The sequence below is a fragment of the Salmo salar genome, chromosome ssa12, assembly GCF_905237065.1.
Source record: "Salmo salar chromosome ssa12, Ssal_v3.1, whole genome shotgun sequence".
NCBI classification, from domain to species: domain Eukaryota; kingdom Metazoa; phylum Chordata; class Actinopteri; order Salmoniformes; family Salmonidae; genus Salmo; species Salmo salar.
Genome location: NC_059453.1, coordinates 22464445 through 22488762, shown reverse-complemented (window position 1 = coordinate 22488762; position 24318 = coordinate 22464445). Strand labels below are relative to the sequence as shown.

Genomic DNA, 24318 nt, shown 5'->3' with positions numbered 1-24318 from the left:
TGTGTGTGTGTGTGTGTGTGTATGTGTGTACAACATCACTGCATGGCCGGTGGTTCACAGTGACAGCATGTAATTTGGCTGCCCTGAATACCTCTCTCAGGTTTATCCACTAGTAGCTGTTCACAGGAAACACAGAAGGAGATCAGGCAGACACATGGTGTGTGTCAGTATAGATAACTGGATGTGTGTGTGTGTGTGTGTGTGTGTGTGTGTGTGTGTGTGTGTGTGTGTGTGTGTGTGTGTGTGTGTGTGTGTGTGTGTGTGTGTGTGTGTGTGTGTGTGTGTGTGTGTGTGTGTGTGTGTGTGTGTGTGTGTGTCTGGTTTAGAGACTCTCACTCTGGGATTTAGCTGCTCTTGATAGATTGGTCTGGGTCTTCTGTCTGTGAACAACCGACTTTCAAAGACACACAGACACAGACACACACACACATTCAGGAACTGAAATTAACCTGGGCTGCTATTGTCATAAAACCATGACAATGAAAAAAGTTTAATATTTTAACAATATCGAACTGTTGTTGTCTTAACAAAAGCTTCAAACTCCTCCTGCATAGACAGTCTGCTAGTATAAAAAAAAAACGAAATGGGATCCTAGACTACTACCAAGTTGCCTGTTTGTCTAATTCATCCCGAATATGTAGCAACACTTTTCCTCTTCAATAATGAATAGGAGACATGTTTATTTGACATTTTCATGTTCATTAGGAACTATTGGGATGGAAGGAAACCCAGCATACCCGAATGGCCCAATGGAATAAAGCCTTAGTGAAAGTCCCCATACACCGCATTCCAACTAGGTCACAGTGCATACCGTGCCATAGTGCTCAAAGGGGTGATGTCATCCCCTAAATGATGCATGTGGGGGTTGGGGTAACAAACAACTTGACAAGGCAAAGCCCTTGGAATATTTAGAATGTGTTTTTTTATCTTTTCTCCCTCTCCTCATTCAGTGTCTACAACAAGGGCCACATCACCTCACATCACTTCAGAAGATAGCTGACATTCTTCCCTTTAGTTTGTATTGGGAACCCTTCTTGGTTCCAGGTAGAACCTGTCGTGGTTCCAGGTTGAACTCTTTTGGGTTCCATGTAGAACCCTCTGTGTAATGGGTTCTACATGGAACCAAAATTAGTTCTTCAAAGGGTTCTCCTATGGGGACAGCTGAAGGACCCTTTTAAGTTCTAGATAGCACCTTTTTTTCTAATAGTTTAGCAACAACAAGTAACATGATGCAGAGCGTATTCAGTGAATACAAGTACAACAACAACATTGTCAGGTGGGCTAATCAGAGCTAGTGGTGTGTGTCAGTGAGTTAGAGCAGAAACTAGCTTTTTGTTACAGTGATGTTCTGTACATTGTGTTCTTTTCATTACGCTCTGATTCTAGTGTTTGGCAGTGTGTATACACAGGCACGCATATACAGATGTAGGATCTTCATTTCAGCCAGTTTGCTACAGCAGGAAAATAATCCTGCAGCAACAGGAAATTAGAATTTTTATGTGGATTCTAATTAATGGACATGTTTTTGTAGGGGTTGATACATTTTTCTTTTGGGCAAATCAAGTCTGACATTTTAAAGTGGAAATGACAAACTTTAGAAGCCTTAAATACACTACAAGTTTGCATTTCCTGCGGTGCATGAAAATTCTTAAGGCATACACACACACAAAGACACTAACACAGGCCACACAGGCCACACGCACACACACTCCTCTTCTTCTCTGTGTGGAAGTGGGTCACAGACTACAGCTTTGCTAAATGCCTGAGAGAAGAGAAGAGGCACTAAATAAAATACCAGCAGACTACAAGTCCCACGGGAGAACCATCGTCAGTCAGACTCCATAGACTAGAGGGAGAAAGAGAGAGAGAGAGAAGAGAGAGAGGAGGGAAAGATGGAGAGAGAGAGGGAATGAGGGAGAGAGAAACAGAAAGAGAACAAAAGGGGAGGAGAGGGAAAGAGAGATGAGGGGAGATAAAGACAGAGAGAGAAGGGGTGGAGAGGGAAAGAGAGATGAGGGGAGATAAAGACAGAGAGAGAGAAGGGGTGGAGAGGGAAAGAGAGATGAGGGGAGATAAAGACAGAGAGAGAAGGGGTGGAGAGGGAAAGAGAGATGAGGGGAGATAAAGACAGAGAGAGAGAAGGGGTGGAGAGGGAAAGAGAGATGAGGGGAGATAAAGACAGAGAGAGAAGGGGTGGAGAGGGAAAGAGAGATGAGGGGAGATAAAGACAGAGAGAGAGAAGGGGTGGAGAGGGAAAGAGAGATGAGGGGAGATAAAGACAGAGAGAGAAGGGGTGGAGAGGGAAAGAGAGATGAGGGGAGATAAAGACAGAGAGAGAAGGGGTGGAGAGGGAAAGAGAGATGAGGGGAGATAAAGACAGAGAGAGAGAAGGGGTGGAGAGGGAAAGAGAGATGAGGGGAGATAAAGACAGAGAGAGAGAAGGGGTGGAGAGGGAAAGAGAGATGAGGGGAGATAAAGACAGAGAGAGAGAAGGGGTGGAGAGGGAAAGAGAGATGAGGGGAGATAAAGACAGAGAGAGAGAAGGGGTGGAGAGGGAAAGAGAGATGAGGGGAGATAAAGACAGAGAGAGAGAAGGGGTGGAGAGGGAAAGAGAGATGAGGGGAGATAAAGACAGAGAGAGAGAAGGGGTGGAGAGGAGAGAAACAGAGTGAGGAGGTGATGGAGTTCAAAATAAAACTGTCTTCCTTCCTCCTCATTTCCTTTCCTTGATCTGCAACAGCAGGTGGCATAGTTGACATCTGACATAATGCTCAGACCTATCAGATCATTACAGAGACAAGGAGAATGTTAGTGAATCAGATACAGAAATAGAGGAGTGGATGGAAGACAATTGGAATTGGAACGGGAAGGTAGATTTGAAGAGTTTATTTCCAAAACGCTATTTACACAAATGTTTCCCATTTGTGTTTTTACATCAGAAATGAATGCTTATGGGTAGCTTTATTTGTTTGTAAAATATTACTGTTTTCCAGATTTTAAATGAATAGGTTTCAGATGTGTATTAAAATGGGTTTTGTTGCAAAATGCTATATATCCTTTGTTTAGCTGGAATGGAATGTTTGTATCCTGTATATTTAACATAAACATTCAACCCATCATAAATCTAGCCTCATGCTATATTGTTTGGTTAGACTTAGGTCTCGTCCGAGATGGCACCCTATTCTCTATATAGTGCACTACTTTTGACCAGAGCCCAGATCTCATATTACTGTTTTGATAAATGTTTAAATACACTATATATATATATATATATATAAAAGTATGTGGACACATCTTCAAATTAGTACATTCGGCTATTTCTGCCACACACGTTGCTCTAAAATCAAACACACAGCCATGCAATCTCCATAGACAAACATTGGCAGTAGAATGGCCCATACTGAAGAGCTCAGTGACTTTCAAAATGGCACCGTCATAGGATGCCACCTTTCTAACAAGTCAGTTAGTTAAATTTCTGTCCTGCTAGAGCTGCCCCGGTCAACTGTAAGTGCTGTTATTGTGAAGCGGAAACGTCTAGGAGCAACAACGGCTCAGCCGCGAAGTGGTAGGCCATACAATCTCACCGAACGGGACCGCCGAGTGCTGAAGCACATAGCGCATAAAAATCGTCTGTCCTTGGTGGCAACACTCACTGCTGAGTTCCAAACTGCCTCTGGACGCAACGTCAGCACAAGAACTGTTAATCGGGAGCTTCATAAAATGGGTTTCCATGGCCGTGTAGCCACACACAAGCCTAAGATCACCATGCGCAATGCCAAGCATTGGCTGGAGTGGTGTAAAGCTCACCGCCATTGGACTCTGGAGCAGTGAAAATGCGTTTTCTGGAGTGATGAATCACGCTTCACCATCGAGCAGTCCGACGGACGCATCTGGGTTTAGCGGATGCCAGTAGAATGCTACCTGCCCAAATGCATAGAGCCAACTGTAAAGTTTGGTGGAGGAGGGATAATGGTCTGGGCTGTTCTTCATGGTTCAGGCTAGGCCCATTAGTTCCAGTGAAGGGAAATCTTAACGCTACAGCATACAAAGACATTCTAAAAGATTCTGTGCTTCCAAGTTTTTGACAACCATTTGGGAAAGGCCTTTTCCTGTTTCAGCATGACAGTGGCCCCGTGCACAAAGCAAGGTTCCATACAGAAATAGTTTTTCGAGATCGGTGTGGAAGAACATGACTGGCCTGCACAGCGCCCTGACCTCAACCCCATCAAACACCTTTGGGAGGAATTGGAACGCCGACTGCGAGCCGGGCCTAATCACCCAATACTCCTCACTAATACTCTTGTGGCTGAATGGAAGCAAGTCCCCGCAGCAATGTTCCAACATCTAGTGGAAAGACTTCCCAGAAGAGTGGAGGCTGTTATAGCAACAAAGGGGGGGGACCAACTCCATATTAATGCCTATGATTTTGGAATGAGATGTTCAAAGAGTAAGTGTCCACATACTTTTGGTCATGTAGTGTATATATTTGTTTCAAATATTGATGTCACAAATGTATTATTTGAAAATGTAATGAAGAAATGTATAATTTGTCTCCAGTCATTTGTTTCCAGTTGTGACATGGTTGTAGGCCTCTACCTGGCTGTGACATCTGTTGTTGGCCTCCACCTGGCTCTACCTGGCTGTGACATCTGTTGTAGGCATTTACCTGGCTGTAACATCTGTTGTAGGCCTCTACCTGGCTGTGACATCTGTTGTAGGCATCTACCTGGCTGTACCTGCCTGTGACATCTGTTGTAGGCCTCTCCCTGGCTCTACCTGGCTGTGACATCTGTTGTAGGCATTTACCTGGCTGTAACATCTGTTGTAGGCCTCTACCTGGCTGTGACATCTGCTGTAGGCATCTACCTGGCTCTACCTCGCTGTAACATCTGTTGTAGGCCTCTACCTGGCTCTACCTGGCTGTGACATCTGTTGTAGGCCTCTACCTGGCTCTACCTGGCTGTGACATCTGTTGTAGGCCTCCACCTGGCTCTACCTGGCTGTGACATCTGCTGGAGGCCTGTACCTGGCTGTGACATCTGTTGTAGGCCTCCACCTGGCTCTACCTGGCTGTGACATCTGTTGTAGCCCTCTACCTGGCTGTGACATCTGTTGTAGGCCTCTACCTTGCTCTACCTGGCTGTGACATCTGTTGTAGGCCTCCACCTGGCTCTACCTGGCTGTGACATCTGTTGTAGGCCTCTACCTGGCTGTGACATCTGTTGTAGGCCTCTACCTTGCTCTACCTGGCTGTGACATCTGTTGTAGGCCACTACATGGCTGTGACATCTGTTGTAGGCCTCTACCTGGCTGTGACATCTGTTGTAGGCCACTACATGGCTGTGACATCTGTTGTAGGCCTCTACCTGGCTCTACCTGGCTGTGACATCTGTTATAGGCCTCTACCGGGCTGTGACATCTGTTGTAGGCGTCTACCTGACTGTGACATCTGTTGTAGGCCTCTACCTGGCTCTACCTGACTGTGACATCTGTTGTAGCCCTCTACCTGGCTCTACCTGGCTGTAACATCTGTTGTAGGCCTCTACCTGGCTCTACCTGGCTGTGACATCTGCTGGAGGCCTGTACCTGGCTGTGATATCTGCTGGAGGCCTGTACCTGGCTGTGACATCTGTTGTAGGCCTCTACCTGGCTCTACCTGGCTGTGACATCTGCTGGAGGCCTGTACCTGGCTGTGACATCTGCTGGAGGCCTGTACCTGGCTGTGACATCTGTTGTAGGCCTCTACCTGGCTCTACCTGGCTGTGATATCTGTTGTAGGCATCTACCTGGCTGTGACATCTGTTGTAGGCCTCTATGTGGCTGTGACATCTGCTGGAGGCCTGTACCTGGCTGTGACATCTGTTGTAGACCTGTACCTGGCAGTGACATCTGTTGTAGACCTGTACCTGGCTGTGTTAAAGACTCGTACTACTCCATCCCTTCCCCTCATCTCTGACTGTGAAGGTGTCCCTTTGTACACAGCCTGATACCATAATACACTTTAATCTCTCTCTCTCTCCCTCTCTCCCACTCTCCTACTCTCTTCCTCCCTCCCTCCCTCCAAGACATCAGAACATCACAGGAGCAGTGACTAACAGCATGTCACCATAACCCACTGGGCTTTATTGATGTCTACATCATCCACAGTGATTACTGTATTACATTGTCACACAAGTTGGTTTACACGCAATACATATTGACTACAGTGCAACAGCAGCACCTTGTGGTAGAGGGGTGTCCCTGCAGTAAGACTGAGACCATGGGGTTATTCATCTCGGAAATACAGCATTTCAATTTCGTGTAATTCTGCAAATTAGATGTTACCTAGTCTGTCCACACAAGATTCTCATGAGGTGAATCTCAAATGAAAATCAAATCATAAGTATTTTCTTGACATGTATATTTTCTAAGGGTTTTATGTATGTTTGGTATAGTGAAGAGGACACAGGAAAGGAGGGAGAGTTTGCGAGTCAAAAGACCATGGGTCAGATTCGAACCCATGCCGACTCCGGTAGCACTCGGATGTACATGCGTGTCGGGTTTCGCAGCACTAACCGCTAGGACAGCAAAACTATTTTATTGCGTCCTCTCTCCTCGCCACCATCTCGCCATCTGTTGGAAGGCAACGATGAGGATAGCAGGGCTCTTTCAGTAGGCAATTTATTGACACTGCAACATGTCATAGATCGGAGATCTAATAGGAGGATTTAATCCAGATAGATCCATGTCTTCCAGATCATTTGCCTGAGTCAGTGTGGACCAGGTGGTCCTTGACACAGAATCACTTGGAATTTCACTTGGAATGTCTACTAATGTCTCTTAACCTGGGACTCTGTTCTTTAACTTGAGATCTATGTAACTCATCTCTATTCTTTTGAACTGGGCATGACCTGATCTGACCCCCAGAGTATGTATTGCACAGGCATGTCTAGCTAACTGGAAATGTTCCCTCTCTTCTATTCCATCCAAACCAATAGATTACCATGGTGGCCAGTGATGAATTGGATATGGCGTGCATGCCATGGACACAATACAACCAGAAAGGATGGAGAAATCAGATACTCTATGGTGTGTCTGAAATGGCACTCTAGATCCCATATAAGTGAAAGGGGGATACCTAGTCAGTTGTAGAACTGAATGCATTCAACTGAAATGTGTCTTCCACATTTAACCCAACCCCTCTGAATAGTGCATTACACATCTCTGAATCCCGACTGATCATGTATCGTGTTCATAGCTCCTGTGTCATCAGTGTTGTCCTACTCATACTATTTGATCCTATCTCCAGGGTGGTGTCATAAAGGGACTTTAAACATAGGCCTATGCATCAGGGGTCAGATTTAGCCTGTTGTTCACAATGCCTTGATCATCACTTAAATCCTAACACATCTTCTATGGGCACCACCTGGCTGGTGATGTATTATTGCTTGTAGCTACATTATGAAAAACTGCAATCATGGTTGGGGTCAATTCCCATTTCAATTCCAGTCAATTCAGAAAGTAAACCAAATTCTAATTGCACATTTTCCTCATTGAAAATGGAAAAGCATTGAAAAGAATTGGAATTGGGTTTACTTTCTGGAATTGAAATGGTATTGACCCAAACCCTGACTGGAATGAATCTGATGCTGAGACAATAGATGGTGGCGTATGATAAACTGGGTAGCATAATGGTCGCTGGTTCGAATCCCAGAGCCGACTAGGTGACAATCTGCCAATGTGCCCTTGAGCAAGGCATTTAACCCTAATTGCTCTTGTAGGTCGCTCTTGATCAGAGCTTCTGTTAAATGACAAAAATGTGCAAATGTGAAACACCCTAAAACCTGGCGATTTTGTGTAATTTTCCATAACAGAAGGTTCTCCCAGGTTCAGAGGCCTAATGTCACGACTCATGATGTGTTCAGTGTTCTATGCCAGAAGCGGAAAAGAACAGCCAACATACCAATCTCATTAATACAATTAAGAGCCGCGGGGATTAGGGACCGTGGACCCGGCGTTGCCTAGGTTACCGAGGTAGCCCTATTCCTGGCGCCATGACGCTGTCCGCCGTGCTGAAAGCATGAGCTAAGGACCGATGTTTCTGCTGTATTGCTGCTATATAACGGCCTACGATTCGAACGTTGCACCTGGTGAGTTATCGTAACTTATTTGGTTAGGTTCCAACTTCCCAGTCACCTCGATGCATCTTCTGGTCCCAAAACCGTACATTGCCTTGTTTTCTGGGAGGGGAGCACGGTTACCGTATACATGTTTATTTCGCCACTGACACGCGATCCTATTGCACTGATTTAATTAGCCACTGTTTTTATCAAGTTCTGTTCAAGGAAGAAAAAATGTGGCTTGTAGGGGAATTTATGACTGTTAGACAAGACACGTGACCTAATCTCACCTATGCCACTGGTTTTACATAAGTGTTTTTCCTTTCTTTATTAGGACAAGCACAGACATTAGCCTATATAAAACGAGCAATATTAGATAATAAAGCCCCTCATTTGGATGGCTAGGTAGCTTACTCTCTTGACCTGACCTGTACCATTTCCTTCTCTCGTTTTCTGTGGGTGTTAGTGTGTTATGTTTTCCACTTTATGAACCCCAGGAGGACCACCAGAGGGGTATACTACAAAGCAGGAGCAATAACTTAGCCAGCTAACTTGCCTGAATATTTGAAGATAAGCTTAGAATAGGTATGGTCTAACTGATTCAACAACCAAAAACACATATCTAAGTTCAGCTTTCTTAATGAACCAGAATATCAATAGTTATATCTGGATGTTTAATGAAGTTATCTGACTAACTCTTATGTCTCTACCAGAGGTTAGGTCAGGACGATACTGGATCGAGAGGCCAGGGAGTCCTACTCGCGTTAATACAGTGGACAACACATAAACACCCACAGCAACAGAAGGAAATGCTATCCTCTGATCGTCTCCATTCACCTCTGACAGTTTGGCACAGCAGCGGTTGTTCCAATACTATTAAACCCATTGAGTGACTTTGGCCACTGATGCTGGTGTTGTCACCTTACTTTTATTAATCTGATGACTGTTATTTATCTAATCAGCTAACTACGTTTAATTGTTACCCGATTCAATTAATCATGTAACCATTAACTCATTAGGATTTGGGGCACCACGAGAGGGGTTCTTTAAAGAGTTGCCATCTACCGAGTTAAACTCTAAAGGTCTTTACCTATCACATCCATAAACAGTCAACGTATTAATTATTACCTCGTATCATATCATCATTCTGGACAGTCATAACCTTGTATCTGGAAAACCCAGAGCCTTACTTATGATTCAGTACTACACAAAATGGTTTAATTATTTATTTACTAGTTAACTAAATGGTAACACAGGATAAACATACACACTTAATACATAAGAAACAGGTCCCTAGCGGACTGACAACAATATGGCTGCTTGTTACAAAAAGACATGGCGAGGGTGAGAGAGAGAAAGAAAGGGACAAAGACACTTAACGTTGGTACATTTAGAAACTACTCTCACTTTGCACACGAACCACCGCCGCTTGGAGTAAGCAATCATGAATGTATTTACATGAAAATCCTTTGTTTCTCTCGGTAGACAGGGTCTTCTTGGAAAGGGTGTTGGGCCTTTTTGCTGCACGCTTGTAAGGCTCTGATTGTCCAAAAGGGGTCTCCACCCATCTTCTACTGTTGTTCTCCTTTGCAGTCGTCCGGTATCCGGTGACTTGTCGTGTAGTCCTGAGCAGAACTACAGAGTTCATTCTACTTCCATTCACTCTGGAAGATGCTTCTTGAAGATAGGCTAGCCGGCCGTGTTGATGGTTCCCAGTGGGGTGATGAGAGTAATGGAATCTGATGGTTTGAAGAGAGTAGTAGAATTGTCCCACTTAAATTCGTTTTTCTAGATACTTTACTTAGGACAGCTAATAAGCCGTACCTGTGATTGTCCGGGAGGGGGGTTTATCATCTCTACCTCGTGTTGAGATTCAGAGTTCAAACCACTTTAAACGTGAGCTGCAGCTCAATGTCTCTCTGGTCTGATATGTTAATTCTTTACCCATAATTTCATACAGTTTGTTAGAAAGGGTGGTTCTGTCAGGCTGACACGCTCTCTGACCTCACTCAGGGGCGTGTCTTGTCACTGTGCAAAGTTATGTAAAACTATTATCTCTTATGGCTCCTAAAATCATGTCACTCTCTTAACAAAAATACTTTAATCATTTTTCATATAGCATGCACATCGCAGAGGATGGAAACTTCGTACTTATAGTGTGTATACTTTTCAAGTTACAGTATTTCCTTTATAACATTTGTAATGACATCACAATATAACATTAGTGTTATTTTAGGTCACCTCTGCCCATTCCCCATGTTCTATGTTAGAAATTATCTTCAATAGTTGCATTTGAAAGTTTTAGATTTTTGGTGGGAAAAATCTTCTTCTGGTGAACATTGGAGAGGGAGATGCTGAATGTTCGGTCCTTGATTTACAATGAACCCCCACCAGTTCCCCCCCCTCTGCAGGTGAGAGGGGGTCTGCTTGAAGTTATTTATTGCAAAGCTGATCTGACCTATTTGGATCCTCACAGGACAGTCATGACACTGATAAAGCTTAGCCCTCTCCAATGTCAGCCAGTTGTCCTAATCTATTTACAATCACATTGACGCAGCTGGACACAGACAGGGCTAACTCAGAGGGATTTGAGGTAGAGCTCCATGGGAACAGGCTTGGGAGGTTATAAAAGGCAGACAGGAGAGACTAGAGGGATCAAGGCTGAACTAGGACATTACTTACTGTGTGGACTGTAGACTGGATGTTTACCTGATTTGAGGCTTCCAGAAGTGGCAGTCAGTGTTGAGTTTCCAGGCCCAGAAACAGCTCTCGAAGTTGGCCGGTGGACCTAGCCTTCAGTCTCTGGATGAATGCCTGACTGAGCTCCAGCTGAGAGAGAGAGATCCAGGCAGAGACTGTTGAACGCCAGCTCCAGAAGCAGCTCTCGGAGTGGGCAAGTGGATTTAGCCTCCTCCAGTCCCTGGATGTTTGCCTGAGCTCCACTGGACCAAAGAGAGTCCCAGCCCCAGAAGCAGCTCTTTGCGGGGCAAGAGGACTTAACCATCAGCTCCAGAAGTATCTGAGCTCCAGTCTCTACCAGACCACCAGAGAAATCCATGGAGCCCATTGCCCAGACCATGGCGGCCCAGGCTGCAGACCCTGACTCCCTCCCCAGGAGGGCCATGAAGGTAGCCCCCAGAGGGGCCTCCACACAGTTTGTAGGCACATCCATCATCATCCTCTCCTCCTTCGCTGTGTCCACTGTGGCTATGAACATGGGGAAGAAGATAGTGGATTCCAAGCAGAAGGGCAATGAAGGCTAACGGACAATGAATAGGCTAGCTAACGCCTTAGTTACGTAGCTGAACACTTGTGCTAACTTGTTATTGTATGTATTTTGGTCATACCTATAGACACCTGTGTTGACTAGTGTCTGCTGAATAAAGCCCAGAAGAAAACTTGGTGAGATGCAGGGGATTTCAATTTACCCGAGTCACACTCAACTCCCCAGGGGGAAAACAGAAGATGGAATTTCTGAAGATTATATAAGACGCATGATGTAAGCCTGGTTGCCATGTCAACAAGAGGATGCCCAAGACTGAATGAGTTGAGTTCAGAGATTCAGAGGCAGAAAATTACCAGCGGACACTTGATGCGATGCCAAACTCGCTATCTTTTTAGTTAACAAGACAATAGTCAGACTTGTGTACCTAATCTATTGCGTATAAATGTAACTTACACAACGGTCTCTTTATTTACTCTACGCAAATATCACTGGTATTTTCTCAGGGAAACTCAGTATAGTATATCTTGTATTAATGTGCATTGTGCATGATGACTGTAGGCTTATGTATTACTTGTCTTAAGTCTGTCACTGAGTATGAAGCATTAGATTAATAGTAGGCAGTCATAATAGCTGTACTTATGCTTACACAACATATTACCTTTAAGACTTCCTGAACACTTCCTAATTATTCAAGTAAAAGGTGATTTCCAGTGCCTATGGAACGTTGTGGTGTATCACTCCTATAAAGGCAACAGCAAGATTGTTTGGGAGAGGATTTACATGAAACATATCTTGAACTGTATGTTTTTCACCACTTGGGGGCAGTGTGGGAATATGAAAGTTGAGCACTACCTACCAACCACAGTATTCACTAATGCAATAATAAAAATATACCTGAACTAAACACCATTTCCTTTCCTGAACTCTATGAAAGAAATAGACAATTATTTAGAAACAATATATATTTATTGTTCATTTCACATTAAAGTATTATTCAAATAACAACAAAGTTCATGAAGTTGGGCTCCAAGTCCTTTTCAATCGATCATCAGTCAGTGGTCTTCACAGCAAACGGTCTATAGAAAAGTTTGTGGTCATACACACAGCCTTAAACATTAGTATTCTACATCTGCAGTTAAGTATGTGTGTGCTCCTCTACATATCTTTAAGTAACTGTCCAGTGAAAATGTCCCTTTTTTGAAAGTTAATATTCTGTTAACTCATACGCAAATAATGTTGTTGACTCGTCCTATACTCATATTTGTGGCCAAATAATAAATTGGAGAAAAAACCCCACAGAAAACCACGCCTCCTGAGAGGAGGAGCTGGCAAGTAGGCGGTCTACTCGCGTGAATATTTTTAATGACCAGTATACAACCACACCCTTCTGCTGTTGGGGTACACCCACACCATTCCAACACAGAAAAGCGGCTTTTTAACACACTTAATACCCATTTTTTTTGGAAGGAACACTATTTCAGTAATATTGTAATTAAGTATAGGTCACATTTCATATACATCTGGAAACAGTGGACAGAGACTTTAAACAGAATGTGTGTGTGTGTGTTCTGCACCATGTCTCAGCGGGTGTGTGTATTCCTCTCCTTGTCTCAGAGTGTGGCCAGGCTCTGCAGTCTCCTCTCTGTGAAGAAGCGGTGTGTCTGGTGTGTGTTGCTCTGCTGGGCGGAGGTCTTGGAGCCTGCCTTGAAGTAGGAGAGCATGGAGGTGTTGTTCTGACGGGCTGCAGCCTTCTCCCCATCCTCCTCATCATCATCCCTGATTACACACAAATAGTTATGTGATCTTGTTCTACTGAATGTAAACAAACACAGCAATTCACATTACAATAGCCTCTTCCCTTTTCACAAAGCTGAAACACTTGTATAGTACTAAAATACATTAGTAGAATATAGGGTAAACACAGAGCACTTTTCACCATCTACCACTCCCTTCCCTGGCCCCTCTCCAACCCCTTCTTCACCTGTACCCCCTCTCTCAACAAAGACCCTAATCCCACCCCAGTTCCCCTAGCCCATCTCTCCTCACCAGTGTACGGTGACAGCCTTGCTGTCCAGCAGGGTCTGTGTGGTGCTCCAGCTGAACCTGACAAACTGAGGGTAGCCAAACACCGGGTCAAGCTCCTTCAACAGCCACGCCTTCGTCTTCGGGTCTGGAAGACACACAACAAGAAAAAGGTCAATTCTACTGTATTTTAAACAAATTTTACCATTACAGCACTAAAACACTACTGTATTTCTACAAACTTCTATGTAACAGAAAAGATGGGCCTCCATCCTTTACCAGCCATAACTTTTAAAATTGCAGAATACAACATTTAAATGACAGTCCCTGCACTTCTAGTGTTAAAACACATTCTACCATTAAAGGACAAAATGCATCAAATTTGACTAAACTAGGATTCAATACAAGATGCTGAACTTCATATATTGTTTCCAAGCCATTAAAAATTGTGTGTGATGGGTGAAGATTTTCCCTAACGTGTTTCCCTACTGACCGTTGGGGTAGCCGGAGCCGTAGTCTGCATCCACCTCTCCTAGGTCTTCTGGAAAGTTCCAGTCTTTTACTGAATGGTCCCTGGCCACCTGAGGGAGCAGCAGAGATCATTTAGGCCAGTGATCCTCCTTCTTAGCCTGGTCCCAGGTCTGTTCGTGCACCTGTCAGCTTAATCGCTGTCAAGGTTTGACAAGAGGTTGGCATGATAGCACAAACAAACTGTCACTCAGGCTACCTCAATCCTGCTCCTGAAGAGGACTGCTAATCTGAGACAAAACCCTTCACTCCAGTACTTTCAGATCCCTGGTCTCGAGGTACAGGAGACAAAGAGAGGAAACTATTAAAAAACAAAGGAAGAGTTTGGCATTAAGGTGACATCTAACCTTGGCACAGATACTGGCAGCACTGACTATGGGGAAGAGGGAGTCAGCTTTGGGTCGTACGGTCACATTCACCCCGGGGAACCGCTGGGACAGCTTCTCCTGGTACTTCTCTGCAGGACCCACCGTGTCCACAAACACCTGTCACACACAGGGAGAGGGAGGGAGGACAAGGGACAGGGTAGTAATAAAAGGTTGGTCAAGTCAATCAAATTACATTTAATTTGTCACATGCTTCGTAAACAACAGGGAAATGCTTACTTACAGGTCCTTTTCCAACAATGCAGTTAAAGATACACAATAAAACAACAAAAGCAGAAATAGTGACAAAAGGAATAAATACACAGTAAATAACGAGTAAAAAGAACATGTCTATATAGCTGGAAGGGTAGTGAATACGATAGGGAGAAAGCGAGGGAGGGAGACATAAAATAGAATATAGAAAGACAGAGCGAGAGAAAAGAGAAGGGCAGAAAGAACATTTAGAGGGTTTGTTATGTTGTATTGATGATATTGGTGTGTTTGTATGTATGGTTTAAAATAACCAAGATGCTTTGTACCGTACCTCTTTGAGCTGTACTCCACTGTCCAGGGCGAACTGTACCAGGCCAATGGCTGCGTCATGAGAGAGAGCATTCAGGTTGTATTTTGACCTGTGGAAGAACAGAACGGTTAGAATCATCTGTGTGTGTGTTCGGTTGTTCGCTCTCTGTGTCTCTTTCTTTCTGTGTGTGTGTGTGTGTGTGTGTGGTACAGTATGTGTTTAAATACCTCTGCAGCATGCTGGTAGAGATAGTGTTGGGTGAGAGAATCTGAAGAGCCCAGCCTACAAAGCTCTTGGCCTCGTCCAGCTTGCGGAACAGATCCTCTCTCTGTGCCTCTGTCAATGTCTTCGAGTCTAGAAAAGGAGACACAGTAACTCATCATTGTACAACAAACAGATGCATGAATCAACTTTGTTGATCCTCAAAAGGTTTGTCACTAGAGACACAGACATGGACAATACAGTCACGCAGGCATCCTTCATACGTATATGAATTCATTATTTAACGGATTACTCTTGAATTTATATTGTATATCTTTTAAAAAAATTATCATGAACTTACCTGCCACTTTCAAGTCCTTCAGATCTTCCTTTTTGGCGACGGGACAGAAACATATTCCGTAGACCATGGGTCCTGGTGGAGCGAATGCACGATATTAGCAAGCAACATCAAATGATGACCAAGCAGCTAGTTAACTGTAAGAGGATAACAGGTATTCAGTGATCTAGTAAGGGATCCATGGCGTTTCAATAGGAGCCAATCCATTGTTTTAATAGCATCTGCTAAATTACCAAAATGGAAATGGAAAAATAGATTAGTTAACATGGACTAGTGATCCATGACATTTGAAAAGGAGGCCCACTCACCCAGGACAGGCCCCCTGCCGGCTTCATCGATGCCCAAACAGCAGTCTTCTGTCTTGCAGACGTCAGGTATTGCTGAAGCCAGGCGACAGCTCACCGAGTTGTCTGCTTCAAACTCACCGAGATCCATGGTGACCTTCCACTGTCTGTTTCTGGAAGTCTGTAATCAACTGTAAACAACAAGAGCTGTAAACAACTGTACAGAGAAAGTACACTGTAAACAACAAGTGATCTGTAAACAACTGTAAAGGATAAGTAGCCTAAACAACTGTAACTAACATTTCAAGGGTCTTGGTGAGTAGTTATGTTGACATTTTGAAACATGAAATAGCAATCAAATTGTAAGCAAGCAATTTCAAGATATAACCAGCTAGAAATAACAGTAGAATAGTGATGGGTGGGTTGACTCATAATCCGCACTCCCCACGGTTATATCCGCAGGGAAAGGGAGCATGGGTGGACACAGCTTTCTGTTTCCTTACAACTGGTAAAACGAGAATAATTTGGAAATGTTGCACAGAAAATCATTCCCATTTAAAAAAAAAAATATATATATATATCTCTCTCACTGGTCCCTAAACGTCTTTCCTCTGTGAAAGAAGCAAAAATGACAAAGAAAACTTTACTGATGTCAACTAGATAGAATGAATGCTTCAATCGATATATTATTCTGGTGAGCAAGGATTTACTTTTAGGGCATCATATAATGACAGAAGAGAAGCTGCATGTATCTAATTATAGACAAGTTGACAAACAAATAGCCAACAAAAATGTCAGAAATTATAAACACAAACATAGACGTAAAAAAAATCTTGCACCCCCTGACAAAAAAATCGTTCCGCTGTCTCTGACTGTAGCCTACACCACCTTTTCTGTATTAGCGGGTTAGGGTCGGATTTTTTTAGATTTTCACTTTATCGCATATAGTCAAGTGGTTGTGGATGGCTTATTACTAATTCCGGGCAGGTAAGGGTGGACAAACAGCTGACCTGTGAACCATTCACAGTAGAAGTAACACGTGCATGTGTCGGTAGTACTGCTAATCCGATGCATGCACGTGAATTTAAGCTAGTCTGTGGCAGTATGCAAAGTATTTTGGAGAAATGACAACCGTGACCCAGCACTCTAACATCTTTACTTGGTGAGTTACGAAAGTACATTTAAGCCAGTCACTAAAAGAAGTCAGGCTGATAGTGAGAGTGCAGCCGAACGACGGCCTGGACCAGAGCTAGCTCTCAAACTCTAGGCGGCATTCTGCCTTACAGTTTTCAGCGGTTAGCTTCGCCCACGACTGGCCCATGTCAACTATACTCAACAAAAACATAAACGCAACATTTTAAGTGTTGGTCCCATGTTTCATGAGCTGAAATAAAAGATCCCAGAAATGTTCCATAAGCACAAAAAGCTTATTTCTCTGAGCATTTCTCCTTTGCCAAGATAATCCATCCAGTTGACAGGTGTGCAATAACAAGAAGCTGATTAAACAGCATGATCATTGCACAGGTGCACCTTGTCCTGGGGACAATAAAAGGCCACTCTAAAATGTGCAGTTTTGTCACAACACAATGCCACAGATGTCTCAAGTTGAGGGAGCTTGCAGTTGGCATGCTGACTGCAAGAATGTCCACCAGAGCTGTTGCCAGAGAATTGAATGTTCATTTCTCTACCATCCTCATTTTAGAGAATTTGGCAGTACAGCCAACCGGCCTCACTACCACAGACCACGTGTATGGCGTTGTGTGGGTGAGGGATTTGCTGATGTCAACGTTGTGAAAAGAGTTCCCCATGGTGGGGTTATGGTATGGACATGCATAAGATATGGACAACAAACACAATTGCATTTTAGGTCCAAGGTCCTGTGGCCCATTGTCGTGCCATTCATCAGCCACCATCACCTCATGTTTCAGCATGATAATGCACGGCCCCATGTCACAAGGACCTGTACACAATTACTGGAAGCCGAAAATGTCCCAGTTCTTCCATGGCCTGCATACTCACCAGACATGTCACCCATTGAGCATGTTTGGGATGACCTGGATTGATGTGTATGACAGTGGTGTTCCAGTTCCCACCAAAATCCAGCAACTTTGTGGCACAACATTCCACAGGCCACAATCAACAGCTGGATCAACTCTATGCAAAGAAGATGTGTTATGCTGCGTGAGGCAAATGGTCACACCAGATACTGACTGGTTTTCTGGTCCACGCCCCTACCTCTTTCGTTAAGGTATCTGTGACCAACAGATTTATATCTGTATTCCCAGTCATGTGAAATACATAGATTTGGAGCCTAATACATTTATTTCAACTGGCTGATTTCCTAATATGAACTGTACTTCAGTAAAATCTTTGAAATTGTTGCATGTTGCATTTATATTTTTGTTCAGTATACAATCCCCACGCTGTGTTTTACCATTTAGAAACGTCAATCAGCGCTTGCGATACAGCTTTCGAAATATATGGCCCTTAATAGGGTGTCCAATCAAAACCGCATAATTTCACCTCTAAGAAAACCAATGGTCCAAACCTCATGTCTCTATCATAATTCATTCAAATGTTATTGGAGTTTTTACCCTTGTAGGAGGTCCAAAATTAGGGTGAATAATTCAATGGAGGCATGAGATAAAAAGTGGTAAAGAATATGGAAATCGCACTGCGTCAACTAGGCTGGATGCTGTGCGAGAATTAAGGCTAACTGACAGGCTCACCGTTGAACTAGTCATCCTTCTCAAATCCGGGGGACATAAAACAATATAGAGGTAAGATAGATATCGATTTTAAGACGACATGCATTATTTTTTATATTTTAGTAAACGCTTTTCATATTACTGCGAAATTCAATTTTTCTAAGATTTTTCACAAAAACAAGCGTATCTCTGAAATGTCAACGGAGCACCGCAAGCTTTTTATTTTCAAAGCCTTTGATATTTAATTCCGCTCGTGTCATGTTAATTTAGCTTTTTGTGACCAGTGGAAACAACTTTGCAGAATACCACAACATGTAAATCCTCTAAAATCGCTGCGAGAAAGCTGCACGCTCTAACAGAGCTCAGTGCTTATTATCGGATTTATTAGGTTACGAAATCTGACTTTTTGGATATAATGTTAAATGAAGACACCACTAGACGATTCAGAACATGAAGAATCATGTGTCTTGGTAAAATGTATTTTATACCATAAATAATTGACATTTCATCACCAAACCTCGTGGGTGGACAGACACCTTACCCTTATTTTTCACCAGCAATAAAGAATCTTTCAAAGAAAAAAATACACTTACTGTAGCAGTTTAGCACAGATCCATACAACTATGGGTGGCTCCATCCAAAGAAACTACACTTCCCGAGTTACGCTTACACACAGGGGTTCGGTGCATGCTAGATAGCGAATTGACCCAGGTGGTCGCCTCTGTCTTCCATAAATGTCCCATAAACAAGCGCTGTAACATGGAGATATGGCCTTGTGGGATCATTAACCCTATAAAAAGTCGTATCAATTCAACCTTTCGTTTTTTGAAAATTATTTATCGCTGGTAAGAAAGATAAAGTCCTTATGATTCCAATACCGTACCTCAAGCGATGCATGTTAATGTTCAGACCAAGCATCGTGGCTCTTAATACTACAATATGTAACTTTTTAGGCGACCCGACCAAATTCACAGAAATGTGAGTTAGAGATGTCAGTCACTGAAAGTTAGTCTAGTAAGCGACAGATCTGTTCTATGTGCTTCCCGTTCTTAAGTTTCGTTTTTGCATCTTACTTTTGGTTTTGTACACCTGCTTCAAACGGTTGAAAATACATTATTTTTGGTTATGGAAAATATATTTTACAGCAGTATAGAAGGTACATTGATTCTCTGCACTATACTTGCTTGTGTTGTCAAACAAACAATGCAAACCATTAATTTTAGCAACGAGGAAATGGCAGAGCGATAGTGCACCTTTTTAAAGCATCATTATGTAACTTTTTGGGTGACCCAGATTCACATAGAAATGTAAGTTATAGATCTGTCACTTTCATTAAAGCAAGTCAAATATCGAGCACATAACAGGTCTACCGCTTTCTATGCTTCCCGTGCATGAGTTTCGTTTTTGTGCACCAGCTTCAAACACCTGGAAAAAAACAATATTTTTTGTTTATTGAAAATATACTTCACCCCATACAGAAGACGCCTTCCTCAAATGACTTGTGTACTAGTAATGGAACTTAGAGTCGTGATCTAGGGCTAACTGTCTAGCTAAGCAGTTTGTTTAATGCATGTTAGAAACATTTTAGTTTCTTACTTGCGTTGAGTTGAATAATGCACGCCGTTTAGCAAGTGAAAAGGAAAGATAAGCACATAAAATTCCCACTCACCCCGTGTGTTGTTGATGTTCCTGTCTGGTGGTCAGTCAATTTTGGCGCGGAATCTCTGACATGACCCTCATGCGAGGCTTCGTGGGATTTGTAGTCCCATCCACGGTATCTCTGGGTTGTATGCCTATTCTTTTAGTGCAGTACCTCTACACTCGGAGGATGGCAGCAATAGTCTTCCATCTTACTGGTCTAACTCAAGGGCTTGCATGTTAATTAAGCATTTCCTTACTTGTGCATGTGACAAATAAAACCTGAAACTTGAACATGAGTGACAACAACGTCACTCTGTTGAACGAGGGGTGTGTGAGTGTGTGTGTGTGTGTGTGTGTGTGTGTGTGTGTGTGTGTGTGTGTGTGTGTGTGTGTGTGTGTGTGTGTGTGTGTGTGTGTGTGTGTGTGTGTGTTCGCACATGTTGGCCCCTATGAACAGCAAATATTTCACACAAAAAATAAATCCCATTGTAGGTACGTACACATGACCGAATCACTTAGGTTGGTATTCAAGCAAATGTTAACATGGTACAACAACAAAATACATGGCCTTCCCTAAGTGGTCCCTTTCCCTCCTCCTCCCCCGCCTCCCCCTCCCTCTTGATGGCCTCGCTGCCGGGATTACGCGGTGACATCTAGATTTAATGTAGCCTCATTTACCTGCAGTCCAGATATGTTAGGGGTTATAACCATGTCACAGGATGTCATCTCTGAAAGAACACACTTCTTCTCAAGTGTCTTTTCATGTTTTCTCTCTTCTCAGTCTGATTGTACAACATGTCAAACTATTAACCCTCCTAATTACACCAACCACCATGATGACTGATATAATTTATTAACCTACATTCATTTGTTGTTCCCACTTGAACGTTTCAATTTCATCCAACGGAACGACAAGTCCCCCTCAATGGGTGCTAATTAGTTAGCAGTGGTTAGCGCACGTCTAGCAGCCTAGTGTTTGTGTGTGTGTGTGTGTGTGTGTGTGTGTGTGTGTGTGTGTGTGTGTGTGTGTGAGAGAGCGGTGGTGACCGTGAGGACGTACTCATGGAGCATTAGCGTCGTTAGTCATGTTGACCTCTCTGATCCTCCTAGATGATGGACGTGTGTGTGTGTGTGGTCTTTCTGGTCCTCTCTGATAATGGTTTGTAGACCAATCACTCTCTTTGACAAACCAGAAGGGTTGTTTTCCTTCTGTGTGTCTCTCTTTTTTTGTGCTGTCTCTGTCTCATTCACCTCTCTCTCTCTCTCTCTCTTTCTCTCTCTTTCTCTCTCTTTCTCTCTCTCTCTCTCTCTCTCTCTCTTTCTCTCTCTCCGCCTCTACCTCACTCTCTCTCTCTCTCTCTCTCTCTTTCTCTCTCTTTCTCTCTCTCTGCCTCTACCTCACTCTCTCTCTCTCTCTTTCTCTCTCTTTCTCTCTCTTTCTCTCTCTCTCTTTCTCTCTCTCTCTCTCTCTCTCTTTCTCTCTCTTTCTCTCTCTCTGCCTCTACCTCACTCTCTCTCTCTCTCTCTCTCTCTCTCTCTCTCTCTCTCTCTCTCTCTCTTTCTCTCTCTCTGCCTCTACCTCACTCTCTCTCTCTCTCTCTCTCTCTCTCTCTTTCTCTCTCTCTGCCTCTACCTCACTCTCTCTCTCTCTCTCTCTCTCTGCCTCTACCTCACTCCCCACTCTTCTCTTCCCCCGGTTATCTCTCTAGTTCCACCCCCCATCCCTCTGTAATTGACCACTGTGTGTATGGAACTAAGAAGGAGGGCTGGAGGGGGTGACACCCCTACTAAGTGGACCGTCTTCCCTCCCCCCTCCCTTCTCTCCCCCTCTCGAGGGTCAGGTGCACTCACTCTCTAGTGGACCCTCTCCCCCCTCTCTTTTTAGAACTGTATCTCATTAGTGAAAACCAAGACTGTTCTCAGGGCAGGTCTGCCGGTTTTGATTAGCAGAAGTGACTTTTCTTAGCAGGTTAAGAGAATTAACGTGGCAGGTTAGGACAATTAACGTGGCCGGTTAAGATAATTAGGTTAAGGTTAGGAAAAGGGTTAGCTAAAATGCTAAAATGTAACATATCTAGCTACAACCAGGCCTGCCCTGAGAACAGTCTTGGTTTCCACTAATGCGATGCTGCTCTTTTTGATGGCCTCGCTGTCGGGTTCCTGTAATGAAGACGAGCACCTGCTGAGGTGATGTCGTAATCCTAGGCGACGTGCAGGGGAAATGACTTCGCTACTCAGCAAGGGAGGGAAAAAAACAAGCTAATGGGCAGTAGCACACCTCATCAGGTCGCCGGGTGGCTCAGTCTACGTGACACAGACGTACGCACGCGGAGACACACGCTCAAACGTATATCCTCATGCTCACATACACACACTACATCTTCGTCAGTGTGTAAATAGCGCCAGGTCATCATTTTATTTACATACCAAGGACATCTCTTTCACCTCTCTTCCACCTTACCAAGGGCAAACATCTCTTTCACCTCTCTTCCACCTTACCAAGGGCAGACATCTCTTTCACCTCTCTTCCACCTTACCAAGGGCAAACATCTCTTTCACCTCTCTTCCACCTTACCAAGGCAGACATCTCTTTCTCCTCTCTTCCACCTTACCAAGGCAGACATCTCTTTCTCCTCTCTTCCACCTTACCAAGGGCAGACATCTCTTTCTCCTCTCTTCCACCTTACCAAGGGCAGACATCTCTTTCTCCTCTCTTCCACCGTACCAAGGGCAGACATCTCTTTCTCCTCTCTTCCACCTTACCAAGGGCAGACATCTCTTTCTCCTCTCTTCCACCTTACCAAGGGCAGACATCTCTTTCTCCTCTCTTCCACCTTACGTGAGGGAGAGCCTACGGTACACGCTGTACATTAGTGTGTGTGTCACAGGAGGTTGGTGGCACCTTAATTAGGGAGGCGGGCTCGTGGTAATGGCTGGAGCGGAATAGGTGGAATGGTATCAAATACATCAAACACATGGCTTGATGCCATTCCATTTGCTCCATTCCAACCATTATTATGAGCCGTCCTCCCCTCAGCAGCCTCCACTGGTGTGTGTAGTGTCTGTGTGTAGTACATTAAGTTGTACTGCTGCTACTGTGTCAGGTGATTATTAAGTAGAAGAAAGTAGCACATGGATAGAATACAAAAAACACAATTTTCCCTTGATTGTCACTTAGCTCTTACAGAGGCAATCCTTAGGCAAGTCATTACATTTATATGTTAGTCCTTTAGCAGATGCTCTTATCCAGAACTACTGACAATCAGTGCATTCAACTATAGGTAGTATAACCACATATGGTAGTATAACCACATACCACAATCATTGCAAGTAAAACTTTCTGCAAAATAGATACCATCTGCAAAATCAGTGCTCATGTGTCAGTGCTGCTGGCTAGTGGGTACAAAAGGTGAGAGAAAGCAATTCCTGGGTGGAAACACTGTGCTCTTTTCCTGGAATTATCAGAGAAAAATACCCACCATGCACCACACTGCGGAACAGATCCGATTTGAGCTTGTGCTGTATGTTCCCACAGAGGGTGACTTTTATGACAAAGTTTAACTGGATTAAAGTCTTTATCCATAAATGAGTGAAATTTGGAACGACAATGTGTAGATTGGTACCATGAACCTTTTTACTCCCGTTAAAGTAACAGGGATGTTTCCTGCTGGTGAAAATACAGTAAGATACCCCTGCAATTCAACTCCAGATTGTTGATTTAATTCCTTTTCCCCTCCCTTTAAACCTTAATAAAAAGACGGATAGGCCTGTGGATTGATATGGGTCTTAAACGTGAGTCTTAGCCAAACAAAAACACAGAAGAAGCCATTTAAACAGGAAGACCAAATCTGTCTGAACAGCAGTGGAAAACGTAAGGTTGAGCCAAGCTAGCCTAAACCAAATGGAATGCTGTGTTCACCATTATGAGAACATCATTCACGTTGGTTTAACCAGGCTAAAGCCAATCCTCAGAGAGGAGGAGACATTTAAGAGTGGACCAAATCTTATCCAGAAATGTGTGATGAGCATGCAGGACCGAGCAAAATGTCAATCAAGACCAGTTAATCATTTCTGAAACCTTATTATATAGTTGAGGCATATGAGACACACAACAACAGCAGGAGTGAACCAAACCAACACAAGCCACAGAGAGTGGAAGACATTTAATAGGGGGCCAAATCGAATAAGGGCTGCTGTGTGAAAAATGTCATCTGTCAGCCCGTGAGTATTTCATTACCCTGGGCTGGGTTATCAGCTCTGTGAATCACTGATGTGAATCAGTCACTCAGAGAGAAGCAATCACATTGATACATATTTAGAATGGTGTGTGTGTGGGGGGGGGGCAGGTATGTATGGGGGTGTG

General features: G+C 43.7%; 1 protein-coding gene across 4 annotated transcripts; it reads right to left on the bottom strand.

The window, feature by feature from the left end:
- Positions 1 to 296: 296 nt before the first annotated feature.
- LOC106564474 (ribonuclease H2 subunit A-like) lies at positions 297 to 20083 on the bottom strand. Of its 4 annotated transcripts, XR_006757924.1 has the most exons (10): positions 19984 to 20083; positions 15631 to 15797; positions 15326 to 15397; positions 14991 to 15117; positions 14785 to 14872; positions 14223 to 14360; positions 13841 to 13928; positions 13372 to 13495; positions 12879 to 13101; positions 297 to 315 (listed from the first exon to the last, which is right to left on the bottom strand). XR_006757924.1 is itself a non-coding variant. In XM_014130584.2 (9 exons), the coding sequence occupies exons 2-9, from the start codon at positions 15755 to 15757 to the stop codon at positions 12936 to 12938; spliced, it is 930 nt and encodes a 309-aa protein (XP_013986059.2). In that variant the 5' UTR covers positions 15758 to 15797; positions 19984 to 20083; the 3' UTR covers positions 12273 to 12935. The 4 variants fall into 4 exon arrangements, 3 of the variants coding, with proteins under 3 accessions (XP_013986059.2, XP_013986060.2, XP_013986061.2); XM_014130584.2 differs by lacking the exon at positions 297 to 315 and having other exon boundaries at positions 12273 to 13101; XM_014130585.2 differs by lacking the exon at positions 297 to 315 and having other exon boundaries at positions 12273 to 13101; positions 19911 to 19985.
- Positions 20084 to 24318: the final 4235 nt, after the last annotated feature.

Bases quoted from the DNA above. Each gene is read 5' to 3' on its own strand.
- LOC106564474 (XM_014130584.2), bottom strand. From the start codon at position 15,757: ATGGATCTCGGTGAGTTTGAAGCAGACAACTCGGTGAGCTGTCGCCTG. The intron at 14,873-14,990 runs GTATTTAAACAC...GTTCTTCCACAG, and splicing joins TCTACCAGCATGCTGCAGAG to GTCAAAATACAACCTGAATG. The intron at 13,929-14,222 runs GTTAGATGTCAC...CTGCTCCCTCAG, and splicing joins CTGCCAGTATCTGTGCCAAG to GTGGCCAGGGACCATTCAGT.